This window comes from Polypterus senegalus, chromosome 12, assembly GCF_016835505.1.
Source record: "Polypterus senegalus isolate Bchr_013 chromosome 12, ASM1683550v1, whole genome shotgun sequence".
Classification (NCBI taxonomy): Eukaryota; Metazoa; Chordata; class Cladistia; order Polypteriformes; family Polypteridae; genus Polypterus; species Polypterus senegalus.
Window position 1 is genome coordinate 148,458,025 of NC_053165.1, and position 18,090 is coordinate 148,476,114.

General features: G+C 41.4%; 1 protein-coding gene across 6 annotated transcripts in view; it reads right to left on the reverse strand.

Annotated features, from left to right (window-relative positions):
- Positions 1–18,090, reverse strand: part of LOC120539924 (protein unc-13 homolog C-like) — a 471,266-nt gene that overhangs the window by 349,441 nt on the left and 103,735 nt on the right. For 3 of the 6 annotated variants that reach the window (XM_039770276.1, XM_039770277.1, XM_039770275.1), the window contains exons 5-7: positions 13,017–13,095; positions 6,792–6,797; positions 686–757 (exon numbers count right to left, since the gene is read on the reverse strand). In XM_039770276.1, the coding sequence (XP_039626210.1) occupies positions 686–757; positions 6,792–6,797; positions 13,017–13,095 (157 nt within the window). The remainder of the gene's footprint in view (positions 1–685; positions 758–6,791; positions 6,798–13,016; positions 13,096–18,090) is intronic. The other 3 variants (XM_039770279.1, XM_039770278.1, XM_039770280.1) reach the window with 2 other exon arrangements.

Below are 18,090 nucleotides of genomic sequence, written 5' to 3' on the forward strand. Positions count from 1 at the left end.
ACCCATCAGAAAGTAAGAATAGTCACCTACTGCCGACTGTCCATTGCTCTTCCTTGCCTGACAATGACATCAGTCCTGTTTCCCCTAACAAGACATATCACACAAGGCATGTATACAAAGTCAGCACCGGTATGGCAGTGGATGTTGGACACAGCTTTCTAACTGTGATTCTATCAATGCGTTGGCATTTAGATGATTTTACAGATAACAACATGTTGTTGCTGTTGAAAAAATGTAGTGCTTGCTGCTTGGACTTTCTGGGGGTAAATGTAATGCTAGGGAGGCTACGGCAATGCCGAGAACATTGAAACTGAGTTCATGAATTGTTTATTTCTTCCTTGTGCGCTCCACCTCATTTTCACTTTCTTGCCGTTATTTTCTGAAAGATCTGAAAGATGGCCTTCTATTGTTGACATTTATACGGTTGTTTTAAACCTTGTTAATATAAGTTTTGTATAAATGTACTTAGGATTGCATTTATATACCAGTGTTTTAAATTGAGTTTACGCAGTCCTGCATCTTAACTGTAAAAAGACAACAAAGACAGTTTTAAAGGAAGCTCGTCTGTAACGTGTGATTACTCGCGGCCCCTCCATGTGCTCCCTGAGTTGAGCTTGTCTGGAGTGGAGACTAACTAGGAGCTGACGGATGAACGGGACTCAGGACCGTGATCTGCAGTACTCACCAGCTCCTCATTGTTCAAGGTGGTCCGGGTGACCAAGGCAAATGAAATGCCTGCCTTTCGAGCAGCCAGAGTCTGTGTGGAGACACAAAAGAAGAAAATGAAGTCATAAGAGGCAATGGTGTTATCTGAGGCAGCACAAAGCAGAACATGTCTATGATAATTATTTGGAAAAGCACAACAAAGGAGTCACTTGAAGGAAATACAGCTTTACCGATTTCTATTTTCAGGCTTAAAAGTTGAATTCAATACCACCGCAGGGATGGCTGGGGCCGAGTCAGGAGTTCACTGCTCAGCGTCTGATGATTACTGTTGCACACCTGAGATTTTAATGATGCTGAAATCAGACATTCTGAGCTCAGTGATGCACACTGAATTAACCAGAACGATTCAGAGGCCACCCACATGAGAGAGACTATTCTACGCCAAATTTGGTTGATTTTGGGAAATTTTAGGTTCAGTTACGGCAATGGCAAATGCATTGTGGCCCAGATGTCACCAGCCACAATTAACGATTCTCATGTTTAAATGCCACATGGGCTGGACGGGCATCCCATCCGTGTAAGGAACCATCTCCTCTTCTGGCTGGGATGCCCATCCAGCCCATGTGGAATCTACACATGGTATAATAATTCTGGGCCAAACATGGCCTAGACACAATCAGTCACATGTACAGTGACAATACAGTTATGGACCTATTATGGCCAAACTGTCACCCACCCCACTTCGGAGTGGTCATGTCATATGCAGCCCATGTGCAACCAAGGACATGTAATATATTTTTGGCATATTCATTATGGACCAAAAGTGACCCGGCTGTCATGCCATTTAGATTCTGGACTAGACGGTGCCCAAGTACAATTAACCAAAAGGCCAGTATGTCTGGCATTGCAGTTTTGGGCCAAATAAGCCCTAACAGTAACCAAAAGCATTCAGGGGTTTTCATGACATTTGTATTCTGCACCTACTGTGGCCCAAATATCATAAACCATAAATTAAAGTGTGTGTGATATTTGAATTTTGGGCCAGCACTAACCCGGACAGAAATACGTGTCTGTGAAAGGCCCATTGGGTCTGCAGGGACACGTCAACTTTAATGTCACTGTCTAAAAGACCTACTGGGAAGTGTTGGCTACTTGTGATTAAATGCTGTTAAGCAAAGATGACCCCATAAATGATGACATGAAGACTTCTTTATTAATCCATTAATTTTCTCCAAACGAAAAACTAAATTCAATCCATATTTGCTGTGACCACATAGCCTCAGTTGTCTTGTGAACACTTAGTACAGTTTTTGCAGTGTCTGCTCTCGGAGCCAAATGCTGCTTCATAAATGGTCGTCTTATGGTTGAGCTGTAGCTGTGCTTTGGCCCAGTTTTGTTTCACACATTGTCCTCAGAATGTTCACCTGAGGCTGAACTGTGGCCCAGTTTTGGCCCATAGCATATCTGAGGTATGGTTTACTAAGCCAGATGTGGAGGAGTTCATCAAGTATGTGGGCCGAATGAATGTGGTGATCATGGGCCATTACTCCTTTGCTATCTGGGCAATTGTAGCTTCTGCAAAGGCACCCAGAAAGGCTAGAAATGATCCTGCTGATTGGTAAGTATTTTTACAAATGAAGAGTTTAGCATAATGTGATGTAAGGCACTGATGTTTCGCAGTACTTCAGATCCCAGTTGGGATGCCATCTGAGGGCACTCTCCTGATGCTGGCACAAAAAACCTCAAGGATCTGGATTTTCCGCCACCCTAGTACAATTTCTTATTTTGAATGCTGACTCTTAATTATGTACACTAGATGATGTGTGAATGATGGGCAGGGACACCCGCTAAAGTGTGAATCTGTCCTGTATGTGTTAGACTGACCCGCTGAAGCAAGAAAACGCAGGCTTTGAAAATGTATCAGACATAACATTAAAATCGATGCCACTGGAAACAATCTTTAATGGCCACAAAAATATAATATCCATCCATTATGGACCCTGCTTAATCCAGTTCAGGGGCATGGGTACCATGTCTCTCTATTATATAAAAAAATCCTGGGACAAGACAAGACTTTTTAGCCTGGGACGAGACGTGATTTTCTCCGAGAGATACTTTCAAGTCCCGCAAGATGAGACTTTGTGCCAAGAGATTTTACCACGACTGGGGCAGGAAATAAAAGACAAAGAGTAGATGACAAAGTAGAACATCGTAAAGAGGTTCCAAAACCTTGGCATGATACACATGTAGAGCAGATGGGAGATAATGAAAGTACTAAAATTTTAAAATCTTAAAAAAATGATAGTAAAGATCGCATTAACGCAAACAAACAGAAATTATTACTCTGTGAAATAACGGAACAGCAAGAAGAGAACCAATATATTGTTCAGATTTAAACTTTAAGTCGGAGACTTGTAGATCGTCTAACTCGTGTTGCCATCAGGGAAAAGTAGTGTTTCTTCCCATTGAAGAGGTGTATCCACGAGAATTAAAAAATTTGTTGTTTGGTGAAAGGGAAATCTACATACGCGAGCGGTAGTGACGCAAAGTGCCTGGTGTGTAGCACAGGACAGGGGTTGCGCGAAGCGGTGAGGCAAGCCCCTAGTAATATAATATAGGGTTTGATATTGTAACGTGTACTGTATGAGGTTGGTTAATATGAATAATAGAACATACGGTGGCCGAGAAGTGCAAAGAGGTTGCCTGCTCATTGCATATGGAGTGTGGAAGTGGGCGGCGACAATTCAAAGAGAGGCGTGGCAAACCTAACAGATACAAATTCAAAAGGGGTGCCTTGGTGGTGCGATTTCTTGCATATAAGTTAACTAGCAGACCTGCCGCACTTTGCTGCACGTTTAACCGGCTAGTTTCGGCAGCGGATTGTGGTTTTTCCAATCTAGACGTCCTGTCTTTTTCAGATTCTTTTAACCCCCTGGTTTTGACAGCCAATCGTCCTTTTCCCAATCTAGAAATTCTGTCTTCTTTAGATTCATTTAACCGCCTGATTTTGGCAGCGAATCATTTTGTTTCTAACGTAGAAGTCGTTTCTAATTGAAATTCGTTTAATCGCCTGGTTTTGGCAGCCAAGCGCTTTTTTTCCAACCTAGAAGACCTCTCTTGAGAACCATTTAATGGCCTCGTTGATTGCATGTCTTCCAAGGTAGTTTCAATACCCATTTCTTGCACGGAGTCTTATCCCCTTTTATGAGAGACTGTGTAAGTACCGCGTGTACTAAACAGTAAATTAGTAAAGGAGAAAGGACTAAACACTAAGGAAAAAGAATGTCAGCAGCGGAGCTCAGCTCAGAGCGAAATGAAGTGAGTGGAATGACGTGAATGGGAGGGGAGATGATCACGTGACTCCCCCACCCGCCTTAACTCTCAATCCCTCCACAAACACAGTCTCTCGGATCTCAACTCTCCTTTATATATATATATAGATAAATATTTTTTAGGCCCTAATTTATAAGCTAGACAAAGCAGATGTAACATCAGTGTTTCAGGAGACATGTTTTACTTTATTAATGAGAACAGCGGTGCTTTGATATTCACCTAACCAACCCTGACCGATCTTTAGAATGGACTCAGAATGTGACATTTAGGGTGAAGAGGATGGAGCGTCAGACCAGCTTGGCAAAGGGCTGTGACTGTGTTTGGACTTTAAGCCCATAAGCCATCACCCATAGGAAGGCCATAAACTGCCTAAATAAAATAACTGGGGGACGAGCTGTACATGAGGGCTTTCATCAGTGACTGGTCAGGAAGGGACAGATAAATTAATTCTATTGGTCTTAAGTATGGCTGCTTATGATTGGTTTTGAATCAGAGAACATTCTGTACGACACCCCATTGGTTTAGGTTTTGTGGTAAGAATGGTATAAAGTTGGTCACCTTATCTATACCTCTCTCTCTCCCTCACCATCTGTCCATAAAGAGAAGGCCATTATGAAGACAACTCTGTCTTAGCAGCCATATTGAGACAGGCTTTCAAAGGCCAGACTGAAAATATGCCAAGAGCTGCCAATGGACACAAGATGCACTGCCACTTAGGGTTTAAGTGTACGGTTTGCCAATATTCACATAGTGCTCTGCTTCCTTAATATTTTTGGTCAGGTTATAAATAATACACAATTAAATGTATAACTTCACTCCAGCCTGTATCTTTAATTGCCTGAGGTTACAGATGTACAGTAGAATAGAAAGAGAGGAGGAAGTGCTGAAGTACCTGACCACAGAGTGAGAAGTGTATGGGATTTCAGACATTTTATTAAGGTCTACACAATAAAGAGTATAAAAGGGGAAAATAGGGTCTCCATAGGACCTTACACAATAAAACAGGGGATGAAGCAGATTTTAATAAACAGAACTCAGCAGCATTTAGAAGAGAGCTCAGCATTTTTCAGAAAACTAACATCCGTCAGGTGTGATTCTTCTCAAATGTCTTCCACCAATTATCCAAAATACAGAATCAACAGAGTCTGTAAATCTCCTTAAATGAAAACATGATGGACATGCGCCTTTATTACTTAATAACAACAGAGTAAAAGAGTTTGCTGTTTAGTAGGGTACCCGTGACGTCATTTCTGGCATGAATTTTTATTTCCCGCAGGCATTCTCTGAAAAATGCTGCACTCTCTTCTAAATACAGCTCAGCTTTGTTCATTAAAGTCCACTCTGTCCCCATTTTTTTTAGAAGTCTGCACCTCTTTTGAATTTTAAACACACCCCATCTTCTTCTCTTAAGTGTGCTACACCACCCTCTTTGAATTTTTGCCACCTTCTTCTACACATAGTAGACAGTATGTATGTTCTTTGGTTTTCCCGGCCACCGTAGTAACATTCTCAAAATCCATTTAATTCAATCAAGGTTGGGGTCAGTGGCCACTGGGAGCTTATCAGGCTGTATATGTATATTGCAAGGTTGGAACCTATGTAAGATGGGGGCACCAGTCCATTGCAGGGCCTTGCATACATTCACACTTAAACTGACCTCTGGGGCAAAATAATTAATATTGTAACAGTGCAAAATGGCAAGTTGCTTCAGTCTGGAGATGAGTCACCAACAGTACAAAAACGGCAATCCTGTCACCGTCACATATCAATTGCAAATAATGGTTTAAGTATTTTTGTGAATATAATATAATATAATATAATATAATATAATATAATATAATATTATTATATAATATATAATGTCTGGGATTTGTTCCTGCCTTGCGCCCTGTGCTGACTGGGATTGGCTCCAGCGGACCCTCATAACCCTGTGTTAGGATATAGCAGGTTGGACAATGACTGTCTGACTGAATAATATCATATCATATCATATCATATCATATCATATCATATCATATCATATCATATCATATCATATCATATCATATCATATCATATCATATGGTTGTGCATGGTGGCGCAGTGGTAGCGCTGTTGCCTCACAGTTAGGAGACCCGGGTTCGCTTCCCAGGTCCTCCCTGCGTGGAGTTTGCATGTTCTCCCCGTGTCTGCATGGGTTTCCTCCGAGTACTCCGGTTTCCAAAGACATGCAGGTTAGATGGATTGGCGATTCTAAATTGGCCCTAGTGTGTGCTTGGTGTGTTGGTGTGTTGGTGTGTTTGTGTGTGTCCTGTAGTGGGTTGGCACCTTGCCCGGGATTGGTTCTTGCCTTGTGCCCTGTGTTGGCAGGGATTGGCTCCAGCGGACCCCCGTGACCTTGTGTTCGGATTCAGCGGGTTGGAAAATGGATGGATGGATAATATACATGTATAAGCCAGGCTCAATGTGCAGCAAACATGAAAGCAAGTGTATCTGATGGACTGACTCACCGTTTAAGCTTGTGCCTCTCTTCTAGCTGACGCAGCCTCCTTGCAACCATCTAATGAAATAGCAATTCTAGAAAATGGATGGCACATGGGGCACAATGCTTGGCACTGTTCTCACACACATTTCCTGATGTGGCGAATGTGCCCATCTCCCCCCGAAGTATCTCTTGGTATTGTGGGGTGTTTGCCACCATCATGTTAAGTGTGAGTGGTCTGTGGCATGTCCCATCAGAAGGCGTCCAAATTCAAACTGATCTGTGCCCTCAGTGTCCTAATATAAAATTAATATTTTTTTAATTCACTTACCAAAGCCTGCAATATCATCCAGAGGCAAAATGAAAAGAGAGGTAAAAATAAAATAGTTAGTTTTAGCATACAAAACAAAGCTGTGTCTGCAGTAAAGCAAAAGGCAATAGCATAAAAAGCAAACTTTATTAATAGTAATTACTGAAGATGGATCAGCGTTCACTAAACCAGTCTCTAGTGAAGGTACAAGAGCTTCTAATGCCATGCAAAAGTAAGTATTTGATCTTATTTCAATTAAAAGCTCATTTAAGTCTATGGTAGGACGATGAATTCATTAGTGAACGAGTATAATAATCATTTAGACATGCATATCAAAGGTCAAAAACATGCCGAGGGTTTGTCATTATTGCATTTCTTGGGTACCATTAGAAATGAACAGCGTTGAGTGCACTTATGCATGTATTGGTGTCACTCTCCAAAGTGCAAACCCAGCTGCTGAGAGTGCAGTGCCCCCAAAATGAGGCGCATTCCGAAGGAGCTTGGGGGCTTCACTACAACAATACAGGCATGAGTCAGATCTGGTGCAAAAACTTCAAGAGTCAAGTGCTGAGCAGCAGGAAGAACCTGCAGGTTCATATAATCAAACGTTAGATGCAGATGGGCTTAGAGCTGCAATGCAAATGTTTATAACATGCATGGCAAGTTTTAATATTTTAATAAGCAGCAGGCATTTCAGGCCTCAGTCTGAAGTCAAATATCACACAGGTCCCAACATCCAAAACAGATTCAAATTTATCCTCAATGAAATCTTTTGCCAATCTGCTTCGGCTTTGATCCCCGGCCCCGGCTCTTCGTCTCTGGCAGGTGCCATTGATGCCGTCTGTTTGCACAAACAGCCAATCAGAGTCCACGCTTAACAAGTGCCAAAACCAGAAGGCAAGGCAAGGCAACGCGTAACCCTAATGACTTCATCTGGGCTTCTGTTGCAGTTCACTTTCATGAAGGTCTACAAGCCTGCACATTGCTAATCAAAATTTAAGGAACTCTTCCAGTGTATTTCTGGGCCGAGTTGTCAAAGCTTCACATTCAATAATAATAATAAAAAAAAAAATAAATAAAAAAAATTCTTAGGAGAATTTTGTTGTTTTTTTGGTGACAGGTCCCAATCATAGTCAAATGAAATTTGACAACTCCATGAAAAATACTACCCATAAATATAATGGGGTTTACACAAATATATATACATAAATTTATATATATATTTATACATATCCATATATATTGTATATACATATAAATATATCCATATATATACTATATATACTTATATCCATACATATATATATTATATATACATATACATATATACATATACATACAGTATATACATATACATATATATATATAGGCCAAAAAAATCACAATATACTTACCAGAAAATGTTCGTTTTTATTACATGAGAGATATGGACAAATACAATATCAAATTTGTGTCCCAGATTTGATTTTATGTTTAATAACATCTTACTTTATGAACATGAATCATACTGCATTATTAAAGATTATCTATTAAGAATGAATAGACTTTATGTTTCAAGTACACACGTTAAACAAATGGGAAAAAGAAAACAATAATAATTTTCCTTAAGTCCTACTAATCAGAAGAAATCTTTTGTGGACAGATGCTCCTCCACATGGAATTCATTGTGCTGTACAGGAATAATAACCCACTCTGCAGCTATCAAATATGCAAGATACGGAATACTTTCAAGTACCAGAATATTTAAATAAAGGAGCCAGTCATGATTGTTTCCCTTTCACTGTCAGTAAACACAGGGGTAATTTGCAATTATATTAATTCAAAGCCTGGCAGTCAGTAATATCAATTTTTCAACTTCATACACATTCATTTCTTTACATTTGTACTTATACTCAAAGAGCAAATTATTAGGCACACCTGTGCACCTGCTATTTAATTATTTAATCAGCCAATCAGGTGGCAGCAGTGCAATGCATAAAGTCATGCAGGAGCTTCAGTTAATGTCAGCATCAGGCACCAGGGTAGGGAAAAAATATGACCTCAGTGACTTCGACCGGGCCGTGATTGTTGGTGCCAGACGGGCTGCTTTGAGTGTTTCTGTAACTGCTGATCTCCTGGGATTGTCACACACAACTGTCTCTAAAGCAGTGATTCTTAATCCTTTTTGAGTCACGGACCCCTTTAAGAATCTGATGAAGGCTATAGATCCCCTACCCTAGAAATATTCACATAAGCACAACTTTGCATGCAATGAATAGAATGTACTTTATTTTTTGAGATTTGATTGTCTCATACAGGTATGTCTGACAGGCGACTGGCGTCCATACCTAGTCGGGACACCCCTGCATGCGATATTCAGGGGAGCAGCCCTGGACAATGCAATACCTCCCCCTGGATGCTAGATAGCCACCTCCCTGGGGTGGGGCAGTGCCTCGGGTTCCCACAGGGCATCCTGGGAATTGGAGTTGGGTGCAGCCCTGTTGGGTCCCACAGGCACCACCAGGGGGCACTATATTTGGGACTCCTGAGCCCGTATGGGCAACATATTCATCACATCCGGGAGTGCAGCCAGAGCTCAGGGATCGAGCACCTGGAGCACTTCCAGGTGAACTATAAAAGGAGCCAGCAACCACCACTCAGGGGCCAGAGTCAGGCGGAGGAGGACAAGGTTGCCTGGGAGGAGTGGTGGTGCCAAGGAGGAAGAGAAAGTGCTTGTGTTACTTGTGTGCTTGGGACTGTGTTGTGTCTGTGGGTACGGGGAAGGCGTAGCCCACAGACGAAGAAAAATAAAAGTATTTTTTTTTTATTTTACACGTGCCTCCCGTGTTCAATCTGTGTCGGGTCAAGCGCTATATAGCGTCAATCTTGCATATGGCATACACAAAGTATTATTAAACTTTAAAGCCATACATTATAATTATGAAATGCAATCCTCTTGTGCAATTTAAAACAGATCTACTGCTACTTTCTACTACCGTTACTACTACTGCTGCTACAATATTTACTCTAAATCAACAGGACCAGGCTGCATGGTGAATATGAATGTTCATTTTTATCTGACCCTCACGGACCCCCTGAAACCTATCCATGGACTCCTACAAGGTTAAGAACCCCTGCTCTAGAGTTGTATGCCTGGTTGATGACAGAGCTCAAAAGAGAGTGGCCAAGTTGGTTGAGTAGACAGAAAGGCTAAGTTAACTGAGATAAGCACTCTGTACAACTGTGGTGAGCATAAAAAACATCCCAGAATGCACCACATGTCAGACCTTGAGGCCGGATGGGCTACGACAGCAGAAGATCATCTCCTGTCAGTCAAGAACAGATAACTCAAGTCTTCAGGGGGCACAGGGCTCACCAAAGCTGGACAGCTCAAGACTGGATTAATGTAGCCTGGCTTGATGAACCTCGTTTTTTGCCAAGGAACACAGAGGGTAGGGTCAGATTTTAACGCCAACAGTATGACTCCATCCAACTTGCCTTGTCTCAACAGCCCATGCTGGTGGTGGTGGTGTAATGGCGTGGAGAAGGTTTTCTTGTTACTCTTTGTGTTATGTTAATACTAATCAATCATCGATTAAATGCCACGACCTATTAGAGTGCTTTTGTTGCTGATAATGTGCATCCCTCCAAGACCACAATTTCCCAATCTTTTAATCGTGGTAATCCAACTGGTTTCATCAACATGACAATGAGTTCAGTGTTCTTCAGTAGCCTTAGCAGTCACCAGAGCTGAATCCAGGAGAACACCTTTGGGATCTGTGGGAAGGACAGCTGGCAAATCTGCAGAAAGTGCATGATGCCATCACGCCAACATGGAGCAGAATCTCGAAGGTACGTTTCCGACATCTTGCAGAATCAGTTACGGTATATTGAGTGGTCTTCATGGATTATTTAAATCTGAAAGAAATATCTACAACATCTTGTGGAATCCAAATCACAAAGAACTGAGGCTGATTTGAGAGCAAAACAAGGATCACCCAGTATTAGTATAGTGGTCCAAAGAACTGGCTCAGTGTGTGTATGTTGAGTGGTCTTTATAGATTATTTCAACATCAAAGAAATATCTCCAACATCTTGTGGAATTCATATCATGAAGAACTGAGGCTATTTTGAGAGCAAAACAAGGTCTCACCCAGTATTAGTACAGTGGTCTGAAGAATTTGCTTAGTAAGCAAGCATCTATTAAATGGTCTTCATGGATTATTTAACTCTCCCAGCATTTTGTGCAATCTATATCATGAAGAACTGAGGCTGTTTCAAGAGAAAAACAAAGTCCCACCCTAGTATTAGTATAGTGGTCTGCAGAATTGGTTCAGTAATGGTATATTGAGTGGTCTTCATGGATTATTTAACTCGCCCAACATCTTGTGTAATCCATGTCATGAAGAAATTAGGCTGTTTTAAGAGCAAAACAAGGCTACCACAAAATAGCATAGTGGTCCAAAGGATTTGCTTAGGAAGGGTATATTGAAAGGTCTTTATGGATTATTTAAATCTCAAAGAAATATCTCCAACATCTTGTGGAATCCATGTCATGAAGAACTGAGGCTGATTTGAGAGCAAAACAAGGATCACTCAGTATTAGTATAGTGGTCCAAAGAACTGGCTCAGTGCATGTATGTTGAGTGGTCTTTATAGATTATTTAAATCTCAAAGAAATATCTCCAACATCTTGTGGAATCCACGTCATGAAGAACTGAGGCTGTTTTGAGAGAAAAACAAAGTCCCACCCGCTATTAGTGGTCTTCAGAATTGGCCCAGTAATTGTATATTGAGTGGTCTTCATGGACTATTTAAATCTCCCAACATCTTGTGGAATCCAAATCATGAAGAACTGAGGCTGTTTTGAGAGCAAGACGAGGTCCCACTCAGAACTGATATACAGTAGTGGCATGTAGAATTGGTTCAGTAAGTGTAAGTTGAGTGGTCTTTATGGATTATTTAAACATCTGGTGGAATCCATGTCATAAGGAACTGAGGCTGTTTTGAGAGAAAAGCAAAGTCCCACCCAGTATTAGTGGTCTGCAGAATTGGCTCAGCAATGGTATATTGAGTGGTCTTTAGGGATTATTTAAGTCTCAAAGAAATATCTCCATCATCTTGTGGAAACCATGTCATGAAGAACTGAGGCTTTTTTGAGAGCAAGACGAGGTCCCACACAGTATTGGTATAGTGACATGCAGAATTGATTCAGTAAGTGTATGATAGATAGATAGATAGATAGATAGATAGATAGATAGATAGATAGATAGATAGATAGATAGATAGATAGATAGATAGATACTTTATTAATGCCAAGGGGAAATTCACAAATTTGATGTGAGTTGAGTGGTCTTTATGGATTATTTAAACATCTGGTGAAATCCATGTCATGAAGAATTATGGTTAATTTGAGAACATAAGGAGGCCCTCCTCAGTATTAGTAGAGTGGGTCCTAAGAATTTGCTCATTGAGTGTATGCAGTTGATGCTCTTCCTCCAAAGTGACTTACAAAACCCAGAGTTGTTTCCATATTTCTCTTATGTGAGCTCTGACGGCTGCCACGACTCCCTCAGAGTCACACAAGGTGTGAGTGGTGCTGCTTGAACTGGCAGTGTTCTGCTGTACAGTCCGGCACCAAAGCCCTTTTAACCAAACCAAAGATGTCTGTGTGAGGAGTCTGTTGGCTGAGTTTGGAATAAAACTGATAAAGTTAAAGCAGGAAACACAGGCCTGCCATTTTATACATGGCCAGAATAAATTAAAATGCACATTGTTTTCCTCCTAAAAGGACACAAAGCATAAATAGATTCACACAGGTGCAAATGGGGGCATTAAAGCTGCCTACAATAAACAAATGAAACTACAGAAATAAAATCAAGCTTTCAGAATAAAACAGGCTGACATTAGAAGGACTGAAAGCATTGCAGTACGATTAATAAAAGTCGCTCTGTCACCTGAATCATCCTGTGTGACTGGTGGGTGTAAATACTGGTCACTTGTGATCAAGGGCTAGCAATGCCACCATGCCATGTTGTGTGGCCCCCCAATGCCGGCCTATGGACGGCTTTTGTAAAGACTTTTCAAGGAATGATTTGTTTGTGTCCGCACTGCAGGTGAAGAGCAAGTGAGGATAAAGAAAGGTGCTCTGCTCGTGTCTGAAGACACCATAGTCGTCGTCATCTGTGAAGGATCCCTCGAACAAAGCAAGCAAGGACACGGGGTTACAACTTAGCAGGAACTTGAACCACAAAGAATGTAACTCACCAAGTCTCGAACGATGGGCATTGTCTTTTTTCTGCGTAAATCCGGCATGCTGTCAATACCATAAAGTATACTGCCAGGCCTAAAAAGAAAAAAGAAAGATTTAGTAAAGCTTACTGCAGTCACACAGCTTCATCATGTAGCATTTCTGTCAGGGTTATTCACAAAGCCCACAGTGTCCTGAAGTGACATGAAAAACTCAACTTTATTGATTTTTTTTAATTCAGCGTAAAAAGCTGTGCTGGCATTTCATCCAACAAAGACATTTTTTTGTGTAGTTCCCTTCTCTAGTGAACACCATCACTTTAGAGACACCCTTTCCCATTTCGTTTAAAAAAGTAAAAAATAAAATGTCCCTTTACAGTTTGCTAAATTTAATTTGTAATGTTTAATTTGTGTGTCTTATTTAGGGCTATTTAGGCAGGGTGGCACTGTGGCGCAGTCGTAGCACTGCTGCCTTGCAGAAAGCAGACTAGGGTTCGCATCCCGAGCCCTCCCTTCGTGGAGTTTGCATGTTCTTGTGGTGGTCCGGGTTAGTGCCTCACTCCCTTGTGCTTCCAGAAACCTCTTCCACCTGCAAAACTCAATAGTCATGTATCGAGATTAGCCGGGCGAATGAGGACACGCACATTCGACAAGAGGTTGGTACAACAGCATTTGGTGCTTTTATTAAATTCCAAACAGAAAGTGCAGTGCATAAAAGTCTTCCCTAAACAAATAAATAAATAAACCCATAAAATCTGAGTGTCCAGAAGAGGTTAAAAAGCAATAATTAATTCCATTAAAAAAAGGAGGATTAAACTCACAGCAGGAAACCGTTCTTTAAAAACTCACAAGCCCGGGTATAACCTTCTTAAAACTGACGTCTCCTCTGCTTACCCCAAATGAGATCCTGCAGCCAGAGGAGACGTGCTCCAGGTTTTCAAATCCAGGCTCAGGTCCCTGCTGCCATCTGAGGTTCCCTGCGAGAACACGCATGCCGAGCCTCACTTCTTCAAGTCCACCCTTCGGCCTTACACTTAACGTATCAGCACTGGCCTTGGGCCCAGGAGTATATGGGTCCCATGATGTTTCTGATGCCTATGCATGTTTCTGTTTTGCTATTGAAACAGGGGCGCCAGCGCACTACTTTACCCGGGATCCTGGCTTGTTCCCTGTGCTGACTGGGATTGGCACTAAAGACCCAATTCAGGACCAAGTGGTTAGAAAATGACGGAATGACCGACTATTTAGACAGATGGAGTGAATATGCTGTGTGCCAATTGCTCATACAGGAAAGCTAGCATTTGCACATACTGCAGATCCTAAAGATAAATGACTCCTAGGATGTTTTTCAGAAGCTAAAATACGGTGCAGGCGATGTGTTTCAAAGAGTGTTGAATTCTGAGGTGCAGGCAAAATGGACAAGAATTCTGGGAAAATATATGCAAATGTCAAAGCAAAATTTAGAATAGTGTCATATAGCGGGCTGGATAATGGGTGGATTTATTAAATTGTGTACACTTACCCTTAGATAAGATAACCAGTATGTATATGCACAGAGGAAGATGCAAAATGGAGGATTGGGATCATGTCATAATTAGCTTAAAGTAACTCAACTGAAAAGCAAGCAGACCACGGGATCTTAGCAGTTGTCTGATTTCAACCGATCCAACATCTTCGATAAGGTGGCCAGCAAGGTGCTACAAATTCAGAGGATTTAGAAAACTTCACCGTCACCTCTGTCAGAGTGCATTAATGGAACGTAACAAGTTATAGTTAACAAAAGCCGCTTCACGCTCGCTGGATGCCCCGATTGCAATGTGAGTGCAGCCAAGTGATTGGATTACATTAGGAAAACCGGACACGGCTGCAAATTGCCTTGTTGTGCTGTCAAAAGCGAGTTCTGTTTTACGTGTGTGCACCCACGCCATACAAAAACTGGATGTAGTGCTTCACAGGTTGGTTAATGGCTTCCCGCACAGCAATCATGATGGAGTGAAGCTCAGCTGACTTGTCAACCAGTTTCCTGAGAAGTGACAACAATTCGTGGAAATATACTGATGGAAACCTAAACAAGTCGTTCGGCGCAAATACGCAGCATTGACCCTCTTAAATAAGAACTAAAAGCCATGCATCTGTACATTGTATTCATTGAATTTTAATACGTCACGTCAAGGCACATGATAACAACAAGCTTGAGTCGTCCTTTAGTCGGCTTGGCCACGTTTCCCTTACATTATCAAGGGTGGCATTCCTCCAAAGATTCTCTGAAATGTTGCATACGCATGGGTCAGAGGTGAGGTTGGGGGCACACACTGATACAGCACACCCACAACATGACAAACCACCTAAGGATCCCAAATTAGGACCAGAGTGCAGCCAAGCAACGGGTGACACCTCAGCGCCACACATTAGTTCAAATGGAATGAAACAGCGTGAGGGTTTTTTACAATGGTTGAAGTTGCCATAAATATACACAAGCCCCGCCTGTGACCCGACATTTGCTCGATAGACGTATGCGCGCCGACAAAATAGCACCGATTAAAATGCGCCGTCAAAATCGCACCGACAAAATCGCGATAGTTTCATTAAATATAAATTAGTAGTTTAAAGCATCTATAATAATGTTTATTTTAGAAGTCAATATTATAAGACGCGTCATGCCATCAGCATGGCACACAGATAGTCCTTAAGATCACGCCCTGCATATGTATGAAGAATTGCAGCAAGGGCGTCCTACTCTCTTGGCCTCTCTCGCGATTTTGTCGGTGCGCATTTGTCGAAAACCAGTTACTGGGTTTGTCGGCGCTCATTTGTCCGTCGCGGTTTTGTCGGGGCGCATGTGTCTATCGCGCTTTTGTCGGTGAACTGCCCCGCCAAAGTTTACTTTTATAAATCCAAAAATTTGCGCGGGACGTTCCATACGCACCTTTCAAAGCCTCCTTTTATGCTGACGCAAGCTTTATAAATGAGGAGGCAGAATACAAGGAGGAGAGAGAGAGACAGAAATGCACGGCAACACTCGAGAAGATCGTCAAAAACTTGAAACCTCCAACCATATGAAAGCTCTGCTATCACAATGTTACGTCAACTTTTCTTTGAAGACCACTACTTAGCAAAGTCACATCAGTGATGTGATCGACGTCAAGCTGGGTCTCTTTGTGTGTTACCAAATTAGAAATATCCCACTTATTCTAGACTAGCTGTCCTCTGTGGCTCCGCCCACGTAGTAGCGAAACAAGGCAAACTTTAAAAATCAAAATATAAAATAAAAAAAAATGCAATTCTAGCCAAGTAGAAGGTAGATACTCTCCAACATCAAATGCTGGCACTGTATCTGATCGTGTTCGGCTCTGACGGGAGAGTGTCCCCCGCATGGGGGAAAAAAGCACGTGGCCGTGATATCTCTGGCAATCAGCAGCTACCCTCTAAAACACACGTAGCTCTGCTCTCTGTCTCTCAAAAACGTCAAACGTTACTCCTTAACAATCTGTAGATGATAATGTCTGCTGAACAAACAGGTATCTCTGGGTAAGTGGAGGGCAAGGTCCGCTCCAACACGTGGCGAGAGGTGGAGCGACTCAAACGGAGGCTGGCGAGTGAATGAGGAAGGCCCTGCCCCCCTCCCCTCAGCCCACAGCATTTGTCTCAGATTCGTGCAAATAAATCTGTACCTCAAGCAAACTATAATACTTGGCGTGACAAAATCAACCAGAATGTTCACGCAAATTATAGAAAAAACCCGATCTAAATCCGTTAAGTAGCTCTCTTGCAAACAACGGACAGACAGACAGATGTTGGAAATTATATATATATATAAAGATGAAGTAATAAAATAAATAACTTCTACAGGTAGAGGAACTGAAAGATGTAACTACTATTTAGGAAAAATTACAAGGATCAACAGCTTCACATCTTTAACTTGGCTTTTATTAGCAATTTATTTTAGGTCTGCAGGTCCGTGTGTTTCACTAGTTATTACTTAACCCACACATTATTTAAATTACTTCCCCCACTAAGCACTTATCGAATTTATTCAAATAATGGTCAAGTACGTTCGTAGCAAATGCATACAAATTGCTCATTAGTTAAACTGATTAATTCATTAGTTTACTAAGGAAGTAAAACGTAACCCACTAGTTAACCTATTAATCAATTTACAAATTAATCAAGCAATGGTCAGTCCATTACTCGGCCGCCTGATTCATCAACCACTTAACTAATGAATTACCCCACTAACATAACAAGTAAATCAATAATTCACTTTCTCGCTGGACGAATCAATTAACAGATTACTTAGGCAATTAACTAACAAAACTAGCCAGTCGCTTAATCCACAAGGGGATGGGGGGCCCTTACAGGAATGGAATGGCTGCACTCCAAATTGAAAGGCAACCAAAAGTGATTGTGCAGCAAAGAGAGGTCAAGCCCAACAACAGTGACAGAATCTCACTCTGACTTCAGCCGCTCATGATGAGACGCAGCCCAGGGCCGATCGATGACTCCAAGGTTGCTCAAAAAAAGTGGATGGCAGCAGCTGGCAGGAGCCAAGGTGGACAGAGATAGGACGTCGAGTGCTGGGGAACTAAGACGTGCCACCTGTTTCATTCTAAAGGAAATCCGCTGTTATGTTGGTACAACGCTTTTGTTGCACATGAAGGAGAAGAGCCGGGGGAGACTAAAAATAAAAAAAAAAGGTTCTTTATGATTACATCTCACCTGAAAATGCGGGTCTGAGTTGCATCGAAAGCTGGCATATTGTAATCTTTCTAGTTAGCCAATAAAAGGTGTCATTTTGCTTTATTTATGAAATTTATGAATTTATGAAAACTGAAAAGAAATTTGAAAAAGAAAAGAAAATTGTTTGCATGCCTATCAGAGAGCTTTGGTGTCCCAAACACTGGTAACCGATTAACAGCCGTGTTTGATGAACTACCAGATGGACTTAAAGTAGAGAAGGACAAGAAAATCGCACCCCACCTCTATTAAGTCAGTGGGTAACTGGAAACTGGAAAAAATGAAATTCTCACTTGAAGGATATATATATATATATATATATATATATATATATATATATATATATATATATATATAT